This window comes from Lithobates pipiens, unplaced genomic scaffold, assembly GCF_037356315.1.
Source record: "Lithobates pipiens isolate NorthernLeopardFrog02 unplaced genomic scaffold, aLitPip1_a1.2 Scaffold_16, whole genome shotgun sequence".
Classification (NCBI taxonomy): domain Eukaryota; kingdom Metazoa; phylum Chordata; class Amphibia; order Anura; family Ranidae; genus Lithobates; species Lithobates pipiens.
The window spans coordinates 635,293,966-635,317,232 of record NW_027507748.1 but is presented as its reverse complement, the minus strand read 5'-3'; the positions used below and the strand labels follow the sequence as shown (position 1 = coordinate 635,317,232).

The following is a 23,267-nucleotide window of genomic DNA, read 5'->3' as shown; positions in this document are numbered from 1 at the left end:
CAGGTAGAAAAGCTTAGATCAGAGCGTAGCATGAAAAACAAGGTAATTTACGATCGTCCCGATCTGTACATACAGGGGGGTTAGATCTGTTGTCTTAAGCGCCCCGGGGTCTAAGCTTCCAGTGTCGAGGGACAGTCCTATGGAAATGTTTAGGTGTTTAGGCAGCTCAAATTGCATTTTTTCTTTTAGGACCTATTCTTCCCTCTGCACCGTGCCATTTGTGCCACAGGCTACCGCACAAACCTAAAGCCATATCACATCCACCCCCATGCTTAACAGTTGCCAAGGAGTTTATTTTTTCTAAATGTTTCTGCTATTTTCTCCAAATGTAGATTTGACATCTATAATGTTCACGATTATCAGCACTTATCGAAATGTGTTGCATTATTCAGATGAATGGGTTTTCTAGGAAGATTACAGATACATTTTCTTCTGCTTATTGTTTATTTCAGGTAGTTATAAAGTGCCATCAATTTACACAGAGCTTTACATATATTGTACATTCACATCAGTCCCTGCCCACAAGGAGCTTGCAATCTAAGATCCCTAGCTCAATTTCATACATACACGTTAGGATTGTACCAATACAGGTATCGTGCAGATATTAAGCATTTGTACAAGTGTCGGTACTCTTGCAGATGCACCGATGTTTTCAGGCTCTTCTCTTTGAGCTGTCAACAGAATTCCACCCACTGTCGGATGAAATGTAAAAAAAAAAAAAGAAAAAGGCTGTGTCCTTTACAACCGATGACTTATTCAGCTGTTAGTGGGTTTCCCCTGTTGATAGCTGAAGTGTTAATGAAGGGCAATTGGAGCTGTCAAAAAAATAAAAGCAGCCCTTTAACACGAAGATAAAAAGAAACATTGTTTCTTTTGTATCTTTCTGTTAATTCATCTACAGATCAAAGGGATGAACTTCTGCAGATGAAGTCATTTTAAACCTGTGAAGTAAAAAAAAAAAAAAAACAATTTTTTTGTGTTCTATTAAATGTTCCTCTGTTAAATCCCTTATTAACCCTTAGTTTACTTTAATTGGCCTTTATTAAAGCCCTACAGAGCATCCGGAAAGTAGTCACAGCGCTTCACTTTTTCCACATTTTGTTATGTTACAGCCTTATTCCAAATGTATTAAATTCATTATTTTCCTCAAAATTCTACAAACAATACCCCATAATGACAACGTGAAAGAAGTTTGTTTGAAGGGTTTGCAAATTTATTAAAAATAAAAATAACAAAAAGGATCCCATGTACATAAGTATTTACAGCCTTTTCTCAATACTTTGTTAAAGCACATTTGGCACCAATTACAGCCTTGAGTCTTTGCGTATGATGCTACAAGCTTGGCACACCTGTTTTCAGGCAATTTCTCCCATTCTTCTTTGCAGGACCTCTCAAGCTCCACCAGGTTGGATGAGTGGCATCAGTGCACAGCCATTTTCAGATCTCTCCAGAGTCGTTCAATCAGGTTCAAGTCTGGGCTCTGGTTGGGCCACTGAAGGAAATTCAGAGTTGTCCCATAGCCACACCTTTTGTGATTTTGGCTGTGTGCTTAAGGTCATTGTCCTGTTGGACAGTGAACCTTCGCCTCAGTCTGAAGTCCAGAGTACTCCGGAGCAGGTTGTCTCTGTTCTTTGCTGCATTCATCTTTCCTTCAATCCTTACTAGTCTCCTGGTTCCTGCCACTAAAAAACATCCCCACAGCATGATGCTGCCACCACAATGCTTCAATGTAGGGATGGTATTGACCGGGTGATGAGCGGTGCCGGGTTTCCTCCAGACATGACACTTGCCATTCAGGCCAAAGCGTTCAGTCTTTGTTTCATCAGACCAGAGAATTTTGTTTCTAATGGTCTGAGAGTCCTTCAGGTGCCTTTTGGCAAACTCCAGGCGGGCTATCATGTCCCTTGTTACTGAAGAGCGGCTTCAGTTTGGCCACTCTACCATACAGGCCTGATTGCTGCAGAGATGGTGGTTCTTCTGCAAGGTTCTGCTCTCCCCACAGAGAAATGCTGGAGCTCTGTCAGAGTGACCATCAGGTTCTTGGTCACCTCCCTGACCAAGGCCCTTCTCAATTGCTCAGTTTTGTCCGGGCGGCCCACTCTAGGAATAGTCCTGGTGGTTTCAAACTTCCATTTATGGATGATCGAGGCCACTGTGCTCATTAGGACCTTCAATGCTGCAGATGTTTTTCTGTACCCTTCCCCAGATCTGTGCCTCGATACAATCCTGTCTCGGAGGTCTACAGACAATTCTTTGGACTTTATGGCTTGGTTTGTGCTCTGACATGCACTGTTGACTGTGGGGCCTTATATAGACAGGTGTGTACCTTTCCAAATAATGTCCAATCAACTGTATTTACTACAGGTGAACTCCAATCAAATTGTAGAAACATATGAAAGATGATCAGTGGAAAGGGGATGCACCTGAGCTTAATTTTGAGTGCCATGGCAAAGGCTGTGAATTCTTATGTACATGTGATTTATTTTTTTATAAATTTGCAAAGATTTCAAACAAACTTCCTTTATGCTGTCATTATGGGGTGGCGTTTGTAGAATTTGGAGGAAAATAATGAATTAAATCGATTTTGGAATAAGGTTATAACATAACAAAATGTGGAAAGGGTAAAGCTCTGTGAATACTTTCTGGATAACACTGTATTTTCCTCCATTTAAATTTTTATTTTCCTGCTGATGATTTTTTTTTTTTTTTTTTGTATATTTCTATTTTATAAACTATTAATACTTGAAAAACAAAGAGGGGAGGGGAAGAGTTGGGACTTTAAATGAGGCATTGATTATAACAATTCAACTACCTCCATCCCTGGTTCAATATAAAAAAAGAATATTTTATGTTGGGACTTTAAATGAAGCATAGCTGCACAGTAGGTATGCAAGGACATGTCTGAAATTGATTGGTTTAGTTATAAGATTCAGAAAGTTTGAATTAATAACATCATAAACAATAAGTATCAATAGGTTATATTTACATATAGGTATATATACAAGCGCATATTGCAACCTGATTTACAATAGTAATCAACATCTTGATGAAATCCATAATTGTAAAAAGAGCAAAAATAGTCTTCCATTAGTTGAAGCATATGACATTGTAGATAAAATGAGGGGGGGGAGAAATTTCAGACAGATGCTTGCAGATGGTAGCATAAAATCGCTCTACGCGTTTCGTGGAATTCATCCACTCATCAGGAGAAATTCCGGGGGTTAAAATTATCTACAAAGAGATAAGTAAACGCATGAGGATCAAACAGGAAAAGCACAAAAGGGCAGAGGATGATGTTATTAATTCAAACTTTCTGAATCTTATAACTAAACCAATCAATTTCAGACATGTCCTTGCATACCTACTGTGCAGCTATGCTTCATTTAAAGTCCCAACATAAAATATTCTTTTTTTATATTAATACTTGAAAGTTTTTTTTTTTTTTTTGTTTTGTTCATTAATATTTTTACACCTATAACATATTACACATTTCACGTTGGGGAAAAAAAAGCACACAGAAAAAAAAAATGTATTTCATTTTGAAAATAACTTTTCAATGCTTTGTACCATTGTTGACAGCTGACGTGTAAACAAAACCGTTGCAGTGGGTATCGGCGAGTACTAAAAAAAAAATGGTATCAGGGCATCCCTAATACATATAGGGCCTATTTATTTGGGAGCCAATTAACCGATCAGCATGTCTTTGTAGTGTGGAAGGAAACCAGAGGACCCGGAGGAAACCTACGCAGGCAGAGAGAGAACATACAAACTCCAGTTGGGGTTTGGTGTTCACCTTTAAAAATGTTCTTTAAAGGTGTACTAACACTTTAATTTTTCTTTTCAGAAGAGCAATAGCAGCTTCCACTTACCGTATATACTCGAGTATAGGCTGACCCGAATATAAGCCGAGGCCCCCAATTTACCCCCAAAAAAACTGGCAAACTTATTGACTCGTGTATAAGCCGAGGGTGAGACATGCCTGTCCATCCCTGTGTGTGTGTCCGTCCCTGTGTGTCCGTCCATCCCTGTGTGTCCGTCCATCCCTGTGTGTGTGTGTGTCCATCCATCCATCCATCCCTGTGTGTGTGTGTGTCCATCCATCCATCCATCCCTGTGTGTGTGTCCATCCATCCATCCATCCCTGTGTGTGTGTGTGTCCATCCATCCATCCATCCCTGTGTGTGTGTGTCTCCATCCATCCATCCATCCCTGTGTGTGTGTGTGTGTGTGTGTGTCTCCATCCATCCATCCATCCCTGTGTGTGTGTGTCTCCATCCATCCATCCATCCCTGTGTGTGTGTGTCTCCATCCATCCGTGTGTGTGTGTGTGTGTGTGTGTCCAGCCTACCTGTGTCCCGAGCCTCCGTCCCGTGCCTTGCCTCCTTGCCTCCGTCCCGTGCCGTGCCTTGCCTCCGTCCCGTGCCGTGCCTTGCCTCCTTGCCTCCGTCCCGTGTCGTGCCTTGCCTCCGTCCCGTCCCGTGCCGTGCCTTGCCTTGCCTCCGTCCCCTGCCTTGCCAGGATCGCCGCTCTTCGTCGGCGCCTCGGCGGACATAATACAATTCGAAAGCCGCGCTTCCGCCTCCGCCTTCGCCTGTGATAGGCGGAACACTGAATTTCCCAGCAGCCTGTGTTCCGCCTATCACGGGCATCGTCTCATCCTCGTACTACGGACGAGGATGAGACGATGTCCGTGATAGGCGGAACACAGGCTGCTGGGAAATTCAGTGTTCCGCCTATCACAGGCGGAGGCGGAGGCGCGGCTTTCAAATTGTAGTATGTCCGCCGTCTGTCTGCTCGATACGCTGATCGAGCAGTCAGACGGCGATGACTCGAGTATAAGCCGAGGGGGGCACTTTCAGCCTCAAAAAAGAGGCTGAAAATCTCGGCTTATACTCGAGTATATACGGTACGTCTCATGACAAGTTTTTTTTTAAAAAGGGGATAATTTTATTCTTTGGAGTACTGAGTAACCTTGCCTGTCTTTTGTTGTACTGCAGACACCAGAATGGTTGGATAGTGACTCCTGTCAGAAGTGTGATCAGCCTTTCTTCTGGAACTTCAAACAGATGTGGGACAGCAAGAAGATCGGCCTCAGGCAGGTGAGTTTGTTTTGTCAGATGGGTGAGAAGTGGCCAGGTTGGTGAGAAAAGTCCTGATGAGTCCTCATTTGCTGGCATTTTGAATGCAGCTCCTTTTACTGTATGTTCCCATATTCCCTAGTAATTGTCAGTCAGATCCAGAGAACAAACCGCTCCACAGACTGGATCCAGTAGTCACCGGATAGGCCCCTCTCACTTGACCTAGCAGCCAATGATATGCCAAAGTCTCTGCCCCAGACTTGTCAATTAAACTTGGTGGTTCTTAAAAGTAGATGCGCAACAAAGTCTCTGCCACAGACTTGTTAACCGAACTTAGAGATTCTTGCGAGTTTTTAGGAAGAACTACCATACAGTACCAGATTTTTTCAGCTTGTCTTGCAAGTCTCCCTACTTGATCCTCCACAAGGATAAGGCAGTGCTGTGTCCGCAGCCTTCGTTTCTTCCAAAGGTTGTTCCGGCCTTTCATCTAAATGAGGACATTGTGCTTCCGTCCTTATGTCCTCGACCGCCACACCCCAAGGAGGTAGCTTTGCATTTCTTGGACGTGGTCCGGGCTCTGCGGGTGTATCTGTCTGCTACGGCTCCTTTTCGGAGGTCGGACTCGCTGTTTGTATCGGTGGCTGGTCAGAAGAAGGAACTGGTGGTCTCATCGGCCAACAACTCTCGTGGATCAGGCAAATTGTATTTCAGGCTTATGCCATCAGGGGGCGGGCGCCCCCCTTTCCTGTCACGGAACATTCTACCAGGCCAATTGGTGCCTCTTGGGCTTTCCAACATCAAGCGTCCGTTTCCTAGGTGTGTAAGGTGGCAACCTGGTCGTCTGTTCACACTTTCACAAAATTTTACAAGGTTGATGTGGGCGCATCTTCAGATGCTTGCTTCGGCCGCAAGGTTTTGCAGGCAGCTGTTTAAGGTGGTAACTCCTCCGTTGAGGAGCTCTGGTTGTTATGGGTGGAGTTATTGTTGTGTAACAGTTTGCTGTTCTCACCCCTCGTTTCTTTGACACTGCTTGGGGGCGTCCCTAAGGTCAAGATGAGCTGCCGTGTACATCAATAAATGAGAGAAAATAGAGTTTTTGTTCTCACCGTAACTTCCTTTTCTCGGAAGTTCATTGATGGACACAGCACCCACCCCTCCTATTTATGTTTGTACTGCTTTTGATGAACTGATGCTGGATGCAGTGTGAGGGGTTATAGCTAGTAGGACCGCACACTGTGCAAGTGTTGCTGTTTTTAACACTTTCTGCCTAGTCCTTCATAATTGCCAACATTGCAAAAAAAAAAATCGGGACACTTTTTTTGCATGTGGGCCGGGCTTGCTATACTGGCATTTGTAGGCAGGGTATATAACAGAAAAATGCAGTGCAAAGGAGAAATGGGCATTGTTTGCGCGTAATAGTGGGCGTGTCTTAAATGGGTGTGGCTCAGAAGGGTTGTGGTATGAGATGAATGAGGGATGGAGGGAGAAAGGAAAAAAAAAATAGAGAAAGAAAGAGGGATGGAGGGACAGCAGGCCCAGATCCTACACCACAATAGAAATATCTGTATTCCAGAACGTTTAACAATCAGCAGATAAAGATACTCCAAACATCTGGTGTTAGCGCTTCAATCATCCCGGCATCTTGATTGTTATGGTGTCAGGATGATTATAGTGCATTATTTATATTATTACATTCTAATATAAAATGAAATCCTTCAACTCTCCATAATGCAGAATCCGTGAGCGTGTCACCTGCCACCAGATGCCATCAGATGTCCCCAGCGGAGCCCCTCCTTGCATCAGGTGTCCCCAGCAGAGCCCCTCCTTGCATCAGGTGTCCCCAGCAGAGCCCCTCCTTGCATCAGGTGTCCCCAGCAGAGCCCCTCCTTGCATCAGGCGTCCCCAGCAGAGCCCCTCCTTGCATCAGGTGTCCCCAGCAGAGCCCCTCCTTGCATCAGGTGTCCCCAGCCGCAGCTCAATTTCTATTGTAGCCACACGTTGATATCAATACTAAAAGCTACCATACTTCCTATACTATAGGCAGGGTAGCACCCATCAGAATGCTACTTTTTGAACAGGCTCCATGGAAGACATGCTTTCCTCACAAGGATGACATTTAAATGAAGCTCACTTTGTCTGCACTGGGCCCCCTCTGACTGCACTATAATTTGTATTATAAAGTGAGGGTTTTCTTTGGCAGGTATGAGCGGACACGGAGAGCTGAGCAGGTGCTTATACACAGGCCACGCCTTCCTGCTGTCTTTCATACTACAGGCGGAGGATAATACTGGACATCACCAGTCACATGACCCAGAATACGCTCCTTACAAACCACAAGTGCAAGGAAGCGAGGCAGAACAATGGAGCTGCACTGTGATTGGTCCTAGCGCTTCCTGCTCTGTTAGCATGGCAGCGGTTGCTATGGCAGTGGAGAATGCGGCTCGGCTCAGCTAGGAGTGTGATTGTCCAGGTCCGCCGTTTCATGTCCTCATACCCTGAAGCCCCGCGTAGAACCGCCGTTTCCAGAGATGTGCTCCGGTGGTTGCAGTGCCTGGACCTGAGCGTCTCCCCTAAAAACTTCCGGAGGTATTGGGGAGGGGGAGAGAGGAACCCTGGGGAGATAAACTGAGGGACTGGTCTTCTTAAAAATGGTGGCCGGCGAAGACATTGTCTCCGCCGGCCGCGGATCTCTAGCGGCGGTGGGCTGCACGGTGGCGAAAAAACGGGTAAAAATCAGATTTCCCAGGACGCAAAAATTGTGGGAAAAGGGTCGAAATTCGGGACAGTTGGCAACTATGGTCCTCTCCTAAAGGGGTGATATAACCCTAAGGTCAAGATGAGCTGCTGTTTCAGTCAATGAACTTCAGAGAAAAGGATTTTACGGTGAGTACAAAACTCCTATTTCTACATTAAAATACTGCCACGATATACCTTTTTAAAGCTGTATACCACGGTCAGTGATGGACTGCAGTTTCTCCAGTGCTGAGAATTCAGGATGGAGGATATTTCCACTTCAGTCTGTATACACGCCCACATGTGTGATGTCAATATCACGTGACCTGGCTAGCTCTGAAAACAAGTAATTATTCTCTCTGGCATAAAAGACACAACTGAGCATGTGCAGGTCGGCTACTCTGCCTGTGTTAGCTGGCTTTCCCCAGATAGACATTGCAAGGAGAGAAGGATCTGTGCATACAGGCTAAAACCTCCTTTTTACACAATGCAGAGGATTAACCCCTTAAGTTCCACAGTGAGTATAACAAGCATGCTATGCTGTATATACAGACTGATTTTACTGTTGTGGGTTTAGTAACAATTTAAATGTTTTTATTGCCAGTTCGGTGACACCTGTAGCCCTCATCTCTTGTACAGGTGTCACAGGAAAGGACAGTGAGAATAAATCTCCCCAGTGGGGTCACAGACCAAAATGAAAACCTAACATAAAATTTGCACTGTTCACCACTCTATCTAAAAATATTTTTGCATCTTGCCCATACAACTCACATGGTGCATTCTGTGTGTATCGCAGAGTGGCAAGCAGAATTAAAGTGTAAGTCCATCTACAACTCTTTGTATTAAGATAGAAGAATAGAGACAGGTGTAAATTTCAGGTTTTTATTTCTGTGTACCCATTAGAGTTCCCCTCACTTCCTTTTCTGGAAACATAACACAGTGTAGGGAAATCCCACCTTTTGACAGTTGCCACCAGACAGGTGACTCTCCTCCAATGACAGCTTTAATATTCGCTTTCCTTCACTTTCTACTGTACAAAGTCAGAGTGAATATCCACATATGAGGTCACATATTGTAATAAAACCCTGAAGAGGTTCTAACACTTTAGATTCCACAAAATTAGAAAATGATTTGGTTTCAATGGGTGGTATAGGCTCGTGTATTTTCACCTTCATGCATCCTATGCATGAAGGTGAAAAAACAACTTGCTGTCACCGGCCCCCCATTTTACTTGCCTAAGCCCCGAATTTCCATTGGCGCTTCCCTGCCGTCCCTCTCTGCACGGGTTCCCGGCTCTTAATTGGATAGATTGATAGCAGCGCAGCCATTGGCTCCTGCTGCTGCCAATCAAATGCAATGACGCAGGTGCCGGGGGCGGGGCCAAGTCCTGCATTCGGCCTCTCTGGACGCTGAATGCTGGACTCGGGAGCGAGCCCGCAAGGTAACCCCTTCAGGAGAGCTCTTCTCCCGGGGGGGGGGGGGTTATCTAATGCGAGGAGGAGCTGCAAGAGCCACCGAGGGACCCCAGAAATGGATATTCGGGGGCCACTCTGCAAAACGAGCTGCACAGTAGTATGACATGTTTGTTATTTAAAAAATAAATAAAAAACGATCCTTTAGTATCACTTTTTATTTTTACATTTCCTGTTGGAGAATGAAGCCGTTCATAGCCATGGTTGTGCCTTGCACAGGGTGTAGTAATAGGCGTCCTCCAAGGGATAATCATTACAGCACTTTGAAAACTGCAGGCCTTTTGGACCCCTGTGGGGTATCTGCAAAAGTCCTATGATCAAATCATTACAGTTTACAAAGTGAGATGGAAAAGTGGTGGGTGTAATAGTCAAAGCTGCCCATAAGGTGGCACCAGAGAGCCACTGTTCAATAGGACTTTATTCTATTCTCCAGCTGAACTGCTGCAGTGGTAATATTTTTAGAATCCTGCTACAAAGACATGACAGAATCTCAGTTATAATGTGTTTTTTTTTTTTTGTTTCGTTTTTTGTTACATCAGCACCATTGCAGGAAATGTGGGAAAGCAGTATGCGGTAAATGTAGCTCTAAGAGGTCCACCATTCCTCTCATGGGATTTGAATTTGAGGTCCGCGTGTGTGACAGCTGCTATGACACGATCACAGATGAGCAGTAAGTAATGGTGTGAAAGCAATGATATGAATGAATGAAATACTACAGAAACTAGTTTAGATTTGAGGAAAATGTGACATTGACTATACTTCCAAGTAAGCAGTTTAAAATGACAAATATTTATTTTTACACATTTAATAAAAGATTATGCACATATAAAACGTATATGAATAGACACCAATGCGATTGCTTATTATATAGCAAGAGAACTGGAGTTGTGAAGTCATCAGAGATCACTCATATATGTTGACACTTTTCACTGAAACCGTATCAAAAAATATACTTGCAATGTCATTACATTCCAAAACATAATTTATTCATAATACTAAAATTCCCTAAGCCAATTAACAGGGAAGTCAGAAAATGTGTGTGTGTGTGTGTGTACACACACACACACACACACACACACACACACACACACACACACACACACACACACACACACACACACACACACACACACACACACACACACACACACACACACACATTACAGTTGTGCTGATAAGTTTACCCTGGCAGAAGTTGATTTCTTGGCCATTTTTCAGAGAATATGAATGATAACACAAAAACTTTTCTTTCACTCATGGTTATTGTTTGGCTGAAGCCATTTATTCTCAATCAACCTTGTTTACTCTCTTTAAATCAGAAACGACCCAAATGACCCTGATCAAAAGTTTACATACCCTGGTGATTTTGGCCCGCAGTGTTCAAACTGTAATCAAGAAGTAAAAAATGTGGGGTTCTGTTGAAACCAAACCACGGTCAGGTAGACCAACTAAAATTTCAGCCACAACTGCCAGGAAAATTGATTGGCATGCAAAGAAAAACCCACAAATAACTTCGGGTGATATACAGGACTCTCTGAAAACATGTGGTGGGGCTATTTCAAGATGCACAATAAGGAGGCACTTGAAGAAAGATGGGCTGCATGGTGGAGTCACCAGAAAAAACCCATTACAATGCAATGCAGTATCCCACTTACAATATGCCAAATATATGACAATATGCCAAACAGCACAGAGACAAACCTCAAACCTTCTGGCACAAAATCATTTGGAATGTTGAGACCATAAACACTACATTTGGAGAGGAGCCTACAAGGCCTATGATGAAAGCTACTGAGGTGGATCACTGATGTTTTGGGGGATGTGTGAGCTACAAAGGCACAGAAAATTCAGTCAAAATTTTTGGTTAGATGAATGCAGTATGTTTATCAAAAAATACTGGAGGAACATTTGCATTTATCAGCCAGGAAGCAGTGCATGGGACGTACTTAGACATTCCTACATGACAACGATCCAAAACGCAAGGCCAAGTCGACCTGTCATTGGCTACAGCAGAATAAAGTGAAGGTTCTGGAGTGGCCATCTCAATCTCCTGACCTCAATATCATTGAGCCACTTTAGGGAGATCCCAAATGTGCAGTCCATGCAAAACGGCTCAAGCATTTACAGGAACTGGAGGCTTTTTGCCAAGAGGAATGGGCAGCTTTACCATCTGAGAAGATAAAGAGCCTCATCCACAAATACACCAAAATACTTCAAGCTGTCATTGATGTTAGAGGACAATACACAGTATTAAGAACTGGGGTATGTAAACTTTTGATCAGGGTCATTTGGGTAGTTTCTGTAGCAATTGTGATTATGTGTGTGTATATATATATATATATATATATATATATATATATATATATATATATATATATATATATATATATATATATCTCCATCCCTACACACACTCTACACACCCCTGTTAAAAAATAAAAATAATTTAAGAAGTAAAAATAAAAAAATAAAAATGTGGTTGCATAATCCTCTTGCATATCCTCTTATGACTGGGGATGTAGCTGTGTTCAGAATTAAGCGATTACATTCAAACTCATGTTAAATAGGAGTCAGTACATACTTCCATCATTTAAAATGCCTGTTATTAACCCCAAATAAAGTTAAAGTTCAGCTGTTCTAGTAGGTCTTTCCTGACATTTTCTTAGTCGCATTCTACAGCGAAATCCATGGTCCCCAGAGAGCTTCGAAAGCATCAGAGGGATCTTATTAAGTTATCAGTCAGGAGAAGGGTACAAAAGAATTTCCAAGGCGTTAGATATACCATGGAACACAGTGAAGACAGTCATCATCAAGTGGAGAAAATATGGCACAACAGTGACATTACCAAGAACTGGACAAACCTCCAAAATTGATGAAAAGTCGAGAAGAAAACTGGTCAGGGAGGCTGCCAATAGGCCTACAGCAACATTAAAGAAGCTGCAGGAATATCTGGCAAGTACTGGCTGTGTGGTACATGTGACAACAATCTCCCATATTCTTCATATGTCTGAGCTATGGGGTAGAGTGGCTAGGTGGAAGCCTTTTCTTAGGAAGAAAAACATCCAAGCCTGGCAACATTTTGCAAAAACACATCTGAAGTCTCCCAAAAGCATGTGGGAAATGTGGTGTTGTCTGATGAAACCAACGTTGAACATTTTGGCCTTAATTCCAAAAGATATGTTTGGCTCAAAAACAACACTGCACATCACCAAAAGAACACCATACCCACCATGACGCATGGTGGTGGTGGCAGCATCATTCTCTGGGGCTGTTTTTCTTCAGCTTGAACAGGGGTCTTAGTCAAGGTAGAGGGAATTATGAACAGTTCCAAATACCAGTCAATATTGGCACAAAACCTTCAGGCTTCTGCTAGAAAGCTGAACACAAAGAGGAACTTCATCTTTCAGTATTACAACGACCCAACGCATACATCCAAATCAACAAAGGAATGGCTTCAGCAGAAGAAGATTACAGTTTTGAAAAGGCCCAGCCAGAGCCCAGACCTGATTGAAAATCTGTGGGTTGATCTGAAGAGGGCCTTGCACAGGAGATGTCCTCCCAATTGGACAGATTTCTTTGGAGTGTTTTTGCAAAGAGAAGTGGGCAAATATTGCCAAGTTAAGATGTGCCATGCTGATAGACTCATACCCAAAAGACTAAAAGACTGAGTGCTGTAATAAAATCAAAAGGTGCTTCAACTAAGTATTAGTGCAAGGGTATGCAACCAGATTATTTTATTTGTTTACTTCCCTCCACCTAAAAGATTTCAGTTTGTTGTTCAACTGAGATGTACCGTTTATAGGTGACATTAAAGGTGGAAAAAGTTCTGAAAGGATTTATCTTTGTCTTTTTTTTTTTTTTTTACATCACAGAAACCTGACATTTGAACATGGGTGTGTAGACTTTTTATATCCAATACTGCAGCTGCTGACTTTTATTAATTGGACACTTACCTGTCCTGGAGTCCAGCGATGTCTGCACCGCAGCTGATATTTCCATCAGCTGTCGGGTGCATGCCGTCTCCATTGCGAGTAAGGGAACCCTACTGTGCATGTGTGAGGCTCCGCTCCTCTCTCCTACTGGGCCAGGGAAGGAGGAGGGAGCCCCAGCGATGGCGCAAATACCCGCAGCTGAGGCTCCCTGAAGTGGGGACAGAATACCTGTGAAAGACAGGTATCCTGTCCCCCCTCGCCCCTGAAAGGTGCCAAATGTGGCACGAAGGGGGGAAGAAGTACAACAAGAGGAAGCTCCACTTTTGGGTGGAACTCCACTTTTAATTACCCTGGTGTCACATAATCGGAATGTGAACTATTCTTCCTCTAAAGATTAGCATTCATGTCCTTTCTTCTTCTTCTTCTTCTTCTTTCCAGGCGAGCTCCAACTGCATCTTTCCATGATAGTAAACACCACATTATCCATGTAAACTTTGATCCAACAAGAGTCTGGTTATTGACTTCGGGAACAGACAAGGTCCTTAAGGTTAGTAGTATGCTCCTTCTTAATGTAATTTATTTTACATATTTCACAGTGCTGTACAGCAAGGGTAGGCAACCCTAAAGTCGTGGAGATCTACCTGAACAACACGGAAGACGTCAAAGATCATCGGGCACAGGGTCGCCTCCTCACACCTGATTTTAAAGCTCTAATTGCAGGACTACCATGTCGAAAACGTGTGCATTGCATGGCAATCATGGGTTTAAATCGGGTGGTGGGAAGGCAACATACCGCCTCCTCGCCACCTATCAACACACACTCTGATTGCTTTTCAGAGGAGCAGCACTTGAATGCTCTTAGTTCCATTCAGCATCCGCAGCAGCTTAGGGCTCGTTCACACGTAAAGTTGGGGGTGGTAAAACGGCAGGATATAATAAGTCTATGGCTAAGCGCAGCAAACCCGCAGGTGCACTGCACGCACAGTGTGGGTAAACCACAGCACATCAGTGTGAAAGCAGCCCTATACTATAATTCCCAGTGTCTTGCTTCACACTTACCTGAAGATCTTTCTTTCCTGCTGCTGGCGCCACTCTGGATAGCGCTACTTGGCATAAGAGATGTCGATTGCAGTTGGAATCACTCAACATAGGACAGGAGCCGACACTACAGAGGAGGCATCGGCTTATGCAGCTGTTGCTGCCTTCTACAGCTCTAACTTTACAAGTAGTGCCTCTGCATTACACTCTGATGCTTTGGAATGGCGGGTCAGCAAGCCCAGACTGAGATCTAGCAGTCACCTGTCTAGGATCTACTGGTAGATCGTCATTTACAGGTTGCTGACCCCCACTGTACAGAATACTTTTCATCCATCGCAGTCCTCACCCATGAAGAAGCCTACAGTCTGCTCAGCCACACTCTGCAATGTGCATCAAAATTTACACCTAACCAGCTTCAAAGATTTTTTTTAACAAACATTATTGTAGATCCTAGGGTTGCACCGATACCGGTATTCGTTATGATACTAAGCATTTGCACTCTGATCCTTGAAACTGATACCTTCAGGCTTGGTTCTTTCAGCTGTCAGCGGGATTCCCCCACTGACAGCTGAAATGTAAACGGAAAGAATGCCAGCAGTTTCAGCTGTTAAGTAGCAGGGCCCATGCATCCTTAACAACTGATGAAATTTCAGCTGTCAGCCGTATTCCCTTTCCCCTCGCTGCCTCCTTCTCCCCTCCCGCCAGCTGTCACCTCTGCTGGGTGCCTTCCCCGCTGCCTCCTCCCCTCCCGCCAGCCAAACACCATCATTTTAGGGTGTTTGTACTAACTATCCTGGCATTTGATGTGTTTTACAGAAAGCAAGGGAAATATATTTTTTAAAAATATTTGGTATTTTGTCTTTTAACTATTCAGCCCCGGAGGGATCTACCCCCTTAATGGCCAGGCCATTTTTTGTTATACGGCACAGTTACTTTAACTGACAATTATGCAGTCGTGCGACACTGTACCCCAAAAAAATTGATGTCCTTTTTTTTTTCCCCACAAATAGAGCTTTCTTTTGGTGGTATTTGATCACCTCTGCGGTTTTTATTTTATGCACCATAAACGAAAAAAGGCAGAGAATTTAGAAAAAATAAAACAATATTTTTACTTTCTGCTATCCTACATATCCACAAAAAAAATGTAAAAAATTTTTTTTTTCATCAATTTAGGTAAATATGTATTCAACATGTTTTTGGTTAAAAAAAATCCCAATAAGCATATATTGATTGGTTTGCGCAATAGTTATAGCGTCTACAAACTACGGGATAGATTTATGAACTTTTAATTTTTATTTTTTTATTTTTTTTACTAGTAATGTCGGCAATCTGATTTTTAATGGAACTGCGTCATTGCAGAGGACAAATCTGACCCCAAGTGACACTTTTTGGGGACCAGTGACACCAATACAGTGATCATTGCTAAACAAAATGCACGATTACTGTATAAATGACACTGGCAGGGAAGGAGTTAAGTGTGTTTCCTGTTGGTGCTTTCTTACTGTGTGGGGGAAGTGCTGACAGGCATAAGACTGAGATCGCTGTTACTAATCACTAGGAACAGCAGATCTCCAGGTTGTTCCCTGTCAGAACGGGGATTTGCCTTGTTTACATAGGTTCCCTGTTCTGCCTCTCTGTCAAGTGATCGTGGGGTACGCGCATCGGCTCCTCTTGCAGCAGGCGTGCGCGCCCACACTATCTATTGCATGAAATGACATACAGGTACGTTTTGCGCAATAGCACCACCACAGTATATATGCGGTGGGCGGTCTTTAAATGGTTTAAATAGTGTGAAAAAAGTGGTTTATAAATATCACCAAAAGAAAGCTCCATCTCAAAAAAAAAAAGTGTAAAATTTGAGTAGAGTGTTGTATGACCGAGTATGCTTCAGTCAAACTATCAGCACTGAAAAATGACCTAGACAAGAAAGGGGTATATACAGGCTAGTACTCAAATGGGTAAAGTGCAACCCTGGACATAATAAATATATATATATATATATATATATATATATATATATATATATATATATATATATATATATATATATATATATATATATATATATATATATATATATGCAGTGGGGGTTGCAGAGGAAGCTGTATTGCTTCTCATCACTACAGCAGGTTCCCTTGATCTGTGCAAAAAGTCCATGGCAGCCTCTCAGTAAGCTGCTCCTGGCCACAGTCACACTTTTGCCTCCACCAAGTATAATGTAGGCTTAATAGCGCTGCACGGTAGATGATGACAGGTTATGCCCACAGACCAGAGCTTCGGGAAGAAAAGTACAGTACTGGAACCTGCTGGATCTGGGGGGGTCAGATAAGTAATGCAGCCTCTAGAACAGCCTTTCTCAACCTTTTCAACACAGAGGAACCCTTGAAATAGTTCTCCAATCTCAGGGAACCCCTGCTAAAAATTTGAAATCTACAACTTATGATACAATAGTGTGATGGTCAGTGGGAAGAATGGTCCTTACACTTGTGATCATTGGGAAGAATTATCCCCTTACAGATAGTTAAAAAGATCAATGGTGTCAGTGGGAACTTATCTGAGAGGCAGAAATTTCCCAATGCTGAAGGAACCCCTAGCAACCTCTGGAGGAACCCTGGTTGAGAATCACTGCTCTAGAACTTAACTATTGCAGTGCAAGGGGGACCTCTGCAATTTTTTTCTTTTTTTTGGGGGGGTAGGTGGCATTTAACAAAGGTGAAAAGGGCAATATATATTGAATAATTCTGTGCTTCTCTTACCCCCAGCTGTGGGATATGACTCCGGTTGTATCTTGATGATGAACTATGGACAGATCCTGACCTACAGACACATGAAGTAGAAGACTGAGGACTCTGGAGCACACTAGCCGGAGAATGTAGAAGTTAAGGTTTTATATTCAGCCTTTGGAGACGAGAGCTTGTCATTTTTAACTGCTATGTTGAAAAGTGTTCACTAATCTGAGCCGGGACTCCTGACAGCTCCTCCTCCTCCTCCTCCTCCTCCTCCTCCTCCTCCTCCTCCTCCTCGGTTCAACTCAACCTCCTTTTGAATGTTTTGATTTGGTTTGGCGTTTACCATTTGGAGGTTTATTGTGCTGCATTCTGGAGTTGTAATTGGCTCCCCCTCTATTGAGAATATTTCCAGGCCTCTGCTCATTTTAACCCTTCTCAGCATTTTGCTCTTAATTAAATGTGTGTACTGCAGTATTTGGGTGGCACTTAATATGCATGGTGGCATCTGATGACAAAACAGCCCTATACTATTTACTACATTAATGGCAGCTAATTTATTCTTGGTTCTATGCCACATTTTATCTCTGCAGTTTCACACCATCAACATAAACAGCTAATAATATTTAGAATATATTGATTATTACAACCATCCTTAAAAGAAGATGACGACATTTTTAAGGCCACTAAACCTAAAAAGCAAATGAATGTGCAGAAAACAAATCACCACTTGACTATAAAATCCCCATACTGTGAAAACGTAGGTATTTATAATTGCTTGAACCTTTGCTGTATGGCTGACTGCAGCCTGGTATCTTCTATTAAACGCAGTCTCTGGCTCAGGACTGGATGCAGTATTCAAGGACTTACTGCGCATGAAGTCACCAGTGTGTTTCACATCTCTGCTTCATTCAGCACTATTTATTTATATCTAAAATAGCTGCACACCTTTGCTCTAGTTTTAGCAAAACTACACCCTTCTCCCAAACATGCTCCAGTTGGGATTTTACGACCACATGGCCACATCACTTTCTTGATACCGTTTAACCGCTTCAGCCCTGGAAGATTTTACCCCCTTCCTGACCAGAGCACTTTTTGCGATTCGGCACTGCGTCGCTTTAACTGACAATTGCGCGGTCATGCGATGTGGCTCCCAAACAAAATTGATGTCCTTTTTTCCCCCCACAAATAGAGCTTTCTTTTGGTGGTATTTGATCACCCCTGCGGTTTTAATTTTTTGCGCTATAAACAAAAAAGAGCGACAATTTTGAAAAAAAAAAACGCATTATCTTTTACATTTTGATATAATAATAATAATCCCCCAAAATATATATAAAAAAAAATTTCCTCAGTTTAGGCCGATACGTATTCTTCTACATATTTTTGGTAAAAAAAAATCGTAATAAGCGTTTATTGATTGGTTTGTTCAAAAGTTGTAGCGTTTACAAAATAGGGGATAGTTTTATGGCATTTTTATTAATCATTTGTTTTTGTTTTTTTACTAGTAATGGCGGTGATCAGCTATTTTTATTGGGACTGCAACATTATGGCATACACATCGGACATTTTTGACACATTTTTGGGACCATTGTCCTTTATACAGCAATCAGTGCTATACAAATGTACTGATTCCTGTGTAAATGACACTGGCAGTGAAGGAGTTAACCACTAGGGGCAGTGTAAGGGTTAAGTGTGTCCTGGGCAGTGTCTCTAACTGTGGGGGGGGCATGGCTGTGACACGTCACTGATCTCTGCTCCTGATCACAGGGAGCAGAGATCAATGACACTGTCACTAGGTAGAACGGGGAGATGCTTGTATTTATTAGCATCTCCCCGTTCATCCTCTCCGTGATGTGATCGCAGGTTTCCCAGTGTCGATAGAGTCCGCGGGACCCACAAACCGACTCACTGGGCTCCCGGCCAGCGTGCACGCGATGGCACGGCGGCAAATTTAAAGGGACGTACAGGTACGCCCATTTACCCGGCTGTGCCATTCTGCCGACGTACATCGGCGTGCGCCGGTCAGGAAACGGTTAATAGACGAGTAGGCCTGAGAACCTTTTTACTACTGTGGCTCATTGACATGCCTTCTGTTAAGTCAGCCAACGCTTGGCAGTGGCCTTACATTTTTTCTTTTTTTTTTGTATAACCTTCATTGTATTTTAGGTTTAGTGGCCATTTATAAAATATAAAAAAAAAAGGTACACATATCCCCTAAATATATCTAAATTTATGCTGCAGGTAAAAATCACACTCCTTAAGGTGATTTCTAAATGAGAGTAAAGAACTCTTAAAGGGTAACTCCACTTTTGTGGGGAAAAAAATGGCAAATAAAAAAAAAAATCATATAGCATATACAGTATAAAGGGAACTACTGAGCTCAGCTCAACCAAGAAAGAAACTAAAAGATTATTTGTTGGACTGCTGCAGCCAATATAACCCAGACACACTGGCCCAATACCAAATCCAAAACAAAAAATGGTGCACTGGCCCTTTACTTAATGAATTATTAAGGTCAGTTTATAACATCAAAATTTTTGTAAGGATTTATTATTTCTTTTTTTGCACTTTGATGTTATGAATTGACCTTAATGATTTATTGTTGTTTAAAGGGACAGCGCAGTATTTTTTGTTTTTGATATAGCATATACACTTGCGACACAAGTCATATTGTAATTGACTATTATTAAAAATTACCCTTCCCAATCTTCAGCACTGTCATTTTTTTCTGTATATGGCTACCTAGAGGCATTCTGTACACAGATGATGTACAGAACACTCCCTAGATATGCAATTTCCTGCTTGTGTGATTGTCTCACTGGATTTCCCAGAAGTCTGACTAAGATACAAATCTGATTTTGAGCATCTTCTGCAACAAAAATATCATTTTTGGTGAGATACTCCCAAAAGGGAAATCACATTGAAAGAGATGCAGACCTTGTCTGTTTCCTCATTAAAGCCATGCAGGTGCAGCTGCTGATTAATAATTATAAAATCACTCCCATACAGAGTCACAATGCACATGGACACAGACAATCAGCTATTTCTTCAGAGTAACAAAAGGTAGGACTCTGCAACAAAGTTTAATTATGCCAGGTATCATCCAGATATCTTTTTTTTTTTTTCAGCAGGAGATTCCTTCATATGATCAAGCCATAATAGCGGCTTGGTTGCTTTTACTGGCGGTGGGAGAGGATGTCTCCCACCACCCTCCGGTGCTTCTCTGGTTTCTTTTGTGCGATCGGAGAGCCGGAGAATGAATCTGCCAGCGGGAGTGGTGTACCATAGAGCTGGCCAGGGACTAAATGGTCCCCAGCAATCTCTAGGACCCTCGGAGGCCGGAAAAGATGTTCTGACGTCACTTCTGAGATGTTTACATTCCTTGTACTAGAAATAAAAGTGACAAAAAAATGTAGGGAAAGTTTAAAAGAAAAAAAAAAAAAAAGTATGTCGTACCCGCATATTTAAACAGCGTTTAACCACACATGTGAGGTATCGCTGTGAACGTTAGAGTGAGAGCAATAAATATAGCACAAGACCTCTTTAATTCTAAACTGGGTAACCTATAAAAATATAGTGTAGCCTATGGTGATTTTTAAGTCCCTAAGTTTGGTGCTATTCCACGAGTATGCGCAGATTTAAAGCATGTTGGGTATCTAATTACTCAGCGTAACATCATCTTTCACATTCCTCAAAAAAATTGGGGTAGATTTTTATTTATTTTTTTAATTCATGAACCCGTTTATTTTTTCCCCAAAAAATTGCTGCGCTAATACCGTGTGACGTAAAAGAAAATTGCAACAACCACCATTTTATTCCCTAGGGTCTCTGCTAAACTATATATATATATTGTCGTAGAAATTTGGCTGTATGTTATCCACACATCCCCATCTACCGCTGTGCTTCCAATAAGCACCCATTTCCATCTTAATGATATAATGCTTTAGGCTTACCTTCTAACACATTCATCCCAATGAACAGACTCAACCATCCTTCTACGTTCTCAGTTCCATGCTTCTGCCCCCCCTGGGGGCTCAACATCGCCTTTTATTATCTCCCAAAGAATGACAAACAGGAAGTCCTGCCTCCAATAGGCAGGCACTCCTTTAGTACAGAAAATGACATCACAGGAAATGACATACATCAAAGGGGAGGGCATTCACAAGAGGAAATGCACACGCCCCCTTTTAGTCAGTATGGCGCACAGACCATAGTGCTTTCAAAGTAAACAGTATGGGGTGAGCTCATTATGATTCTTAAAAGCTTGAGACAATCTGCGGGGACATTGCTACTGGTGTTGTCAACATATGGTACAAGTATATTAACAAGGCAGATATCAATGTCCTCTCATTAAAGCAGATATGTATCCAAAAAGGATAACGTAGCCACACAGAGATAAAATATGTCTATCTCGTTATGTAGACTTCGCTTCTCTAATGCCCATATTCATTTGAAGGCAAGAAGCCCAGCGCATTGCGCTTGATACCTACAAACATCCACAGACACAGAGAACACGTCTCAAATCCGATGAGAAGGTTTTCATACTGACTTTTTACCACTGGTCTCGATTTGACCCAAGTGCGCTCTGATAGAGCGCTCCTCGATCAAACCGGACACAGGGAGACGGATGGCAAACTATAAAACACACATCCTAGAATAAAATGTTATACAATCAAATTTTCCACAACAAAATATATATATATATATATATATATATATATATATATATATATATATATATATATATATATATATATATATATATATATATATATGTAGAAGAGTGCCAGAATTGGCTTGGGCTGGAAGTTGTTAAAATCCCTGGAATGTAAGTATCACCTACAGGGTAATGATTTTTTTTTTTCCTCAACAAAAGCACATTTACTCTTTAAGGGATCCATTGCTGACATGAGATGTATAGGCAGCTACCTGAACCTGAGCGTTAGTACTTTGTGAGTCACAACCTGGACCAGGTATGGAGCCAAAACTCATCTGCATCCTTTTTCTGCATTAGTGAAATAAAGCATTGAATTGATTGTATAGCCAGACAGCATTTTTAGGAGGAGAGAGTATGTCAGTCTATACATTTCTTTCAGTATGGTGTTTTCTTTTATGACCAGTCATCTCAAATGAGTTATGAACGTAGTACGGTTAGCCAATGATGAGTTCAGTTCTGTGTACTGAGAAATCTCTCCCTGGGCAAAGTAGGACACTGCAGAGGAGAAATGTGGATTTTCCATAGAAACCAAATATTCATTCAATTCAGGGATGCGGATTGTCGTGCTTTGGTACTGTAGCCTTAACTCTTGGACCTTAGGTACTGAAAGATATACATACAGGACTTTCTTCTACAAGCATGTGTGGGCAGTGATGGTAAGAAGAGAAAAGGATCAACTGATGGTTTCCTGCCCAGCCAATGGAGCCGCCTTTCACTTGAACTACCTGTAGTCCCATCGGCACCTCAAATGTTGCTCTGTTGGAAGGACCAGAGTACATCTCATGAAGGAACTAAATAATGGGAATTTATTTCTGTGGATAGAATATGACACAGCTCTAATTCTGGATGAATATTTAAAGCAAAACCAAGCAAAGCCGCTAAAATTCATGTCATGGGGTAGCAGAGCTAGGGTTATGAGATATTGTGGTTGGAGTCCCACATGCTCCCTTGTTATGTTCAGTCCAAATACATCAATCTGCTTGCCTTTTGATCTTTGAATATTGGAAACTTTATATTAGAGCAGGAATGTAGGAAGGTATTATTTTAGTAATATCTGGTGAGCCAGACATACCAAAGTATTTAGTTTAGTCATTTCAGGTGGTTGTTTGATAGCTTGATAATACAGCTATCATATCAGTATGTCTAAGTTTTATGCAAAATCTGTATATACTGTATTATGTAATAAATTGCATAAAATGGGCGAATATTAAATATGAGAAACTTGCAATGCCTTTTCAGATTCACTTTTTGTGGTAGCACCGATCTGTGAAGTTATACCATCTTCCTAGTTGGGCAGCAGATCTAGAATTTCCCTTCCTACCACACATCCCCCAAAAATTGGGTGATGTGTGGGAGATCATCTTTAGATGATCCCTGTAAACGCTTCTGTTTAAAGAAGCTTATCCTGCTTCTAACTAATACACGGTTTTACTTTCTCCATCAGCTTATCCCCCACAGCTGTTACCTTTTGTATCAATTGACCCTCCCTCCTAGATTGTAAGCTCTAGCGACCAGGGACCTCTGATTCCTCTTGTACCAAATTGTAATGTAACTGAAATTTCTGCCCTCAT

At 42.1% G+C, this 23,267-nt stretch overlaps 1 protein-coding gene across 2 annotated transcripts in view; it reads left to right on the top strand.

The window, feature by feature from the left end:
- Positions 1–22,934, top strand: part of WDFY2 (WD repeat and FYVE domain containing 2) — a 151,406-nt gene extending 128,472 nt beyond the window's left edge. For both annotated transcript variants that reach the window (XM_077484227.1, XM_077484228.1), the window contains exons 9-12: positions 4,998–5,099; positions 9,823–9,953; positions 13,654–13,762; positions 17,016–22,934. In XM_077484227.1, the coding sequence (XP_077340353.1) occupies positions 4,998–5,099; positions 9,823–9,953; positions 13,654–13,762; positions 17,016–17,045 (372 nt within the window). In that variant the 3' untranslated portion in view covers positions 17,046–22,934. The remainder of the gene's footprint in view (positions 1–4,997; positions 5,100–9,822; positions 9,954–13,653; positions 13,763–17,015) is intronic.
- The last annotated feature ends 333 nt before the right edge of the window (positions 22,935–23,267 follow it).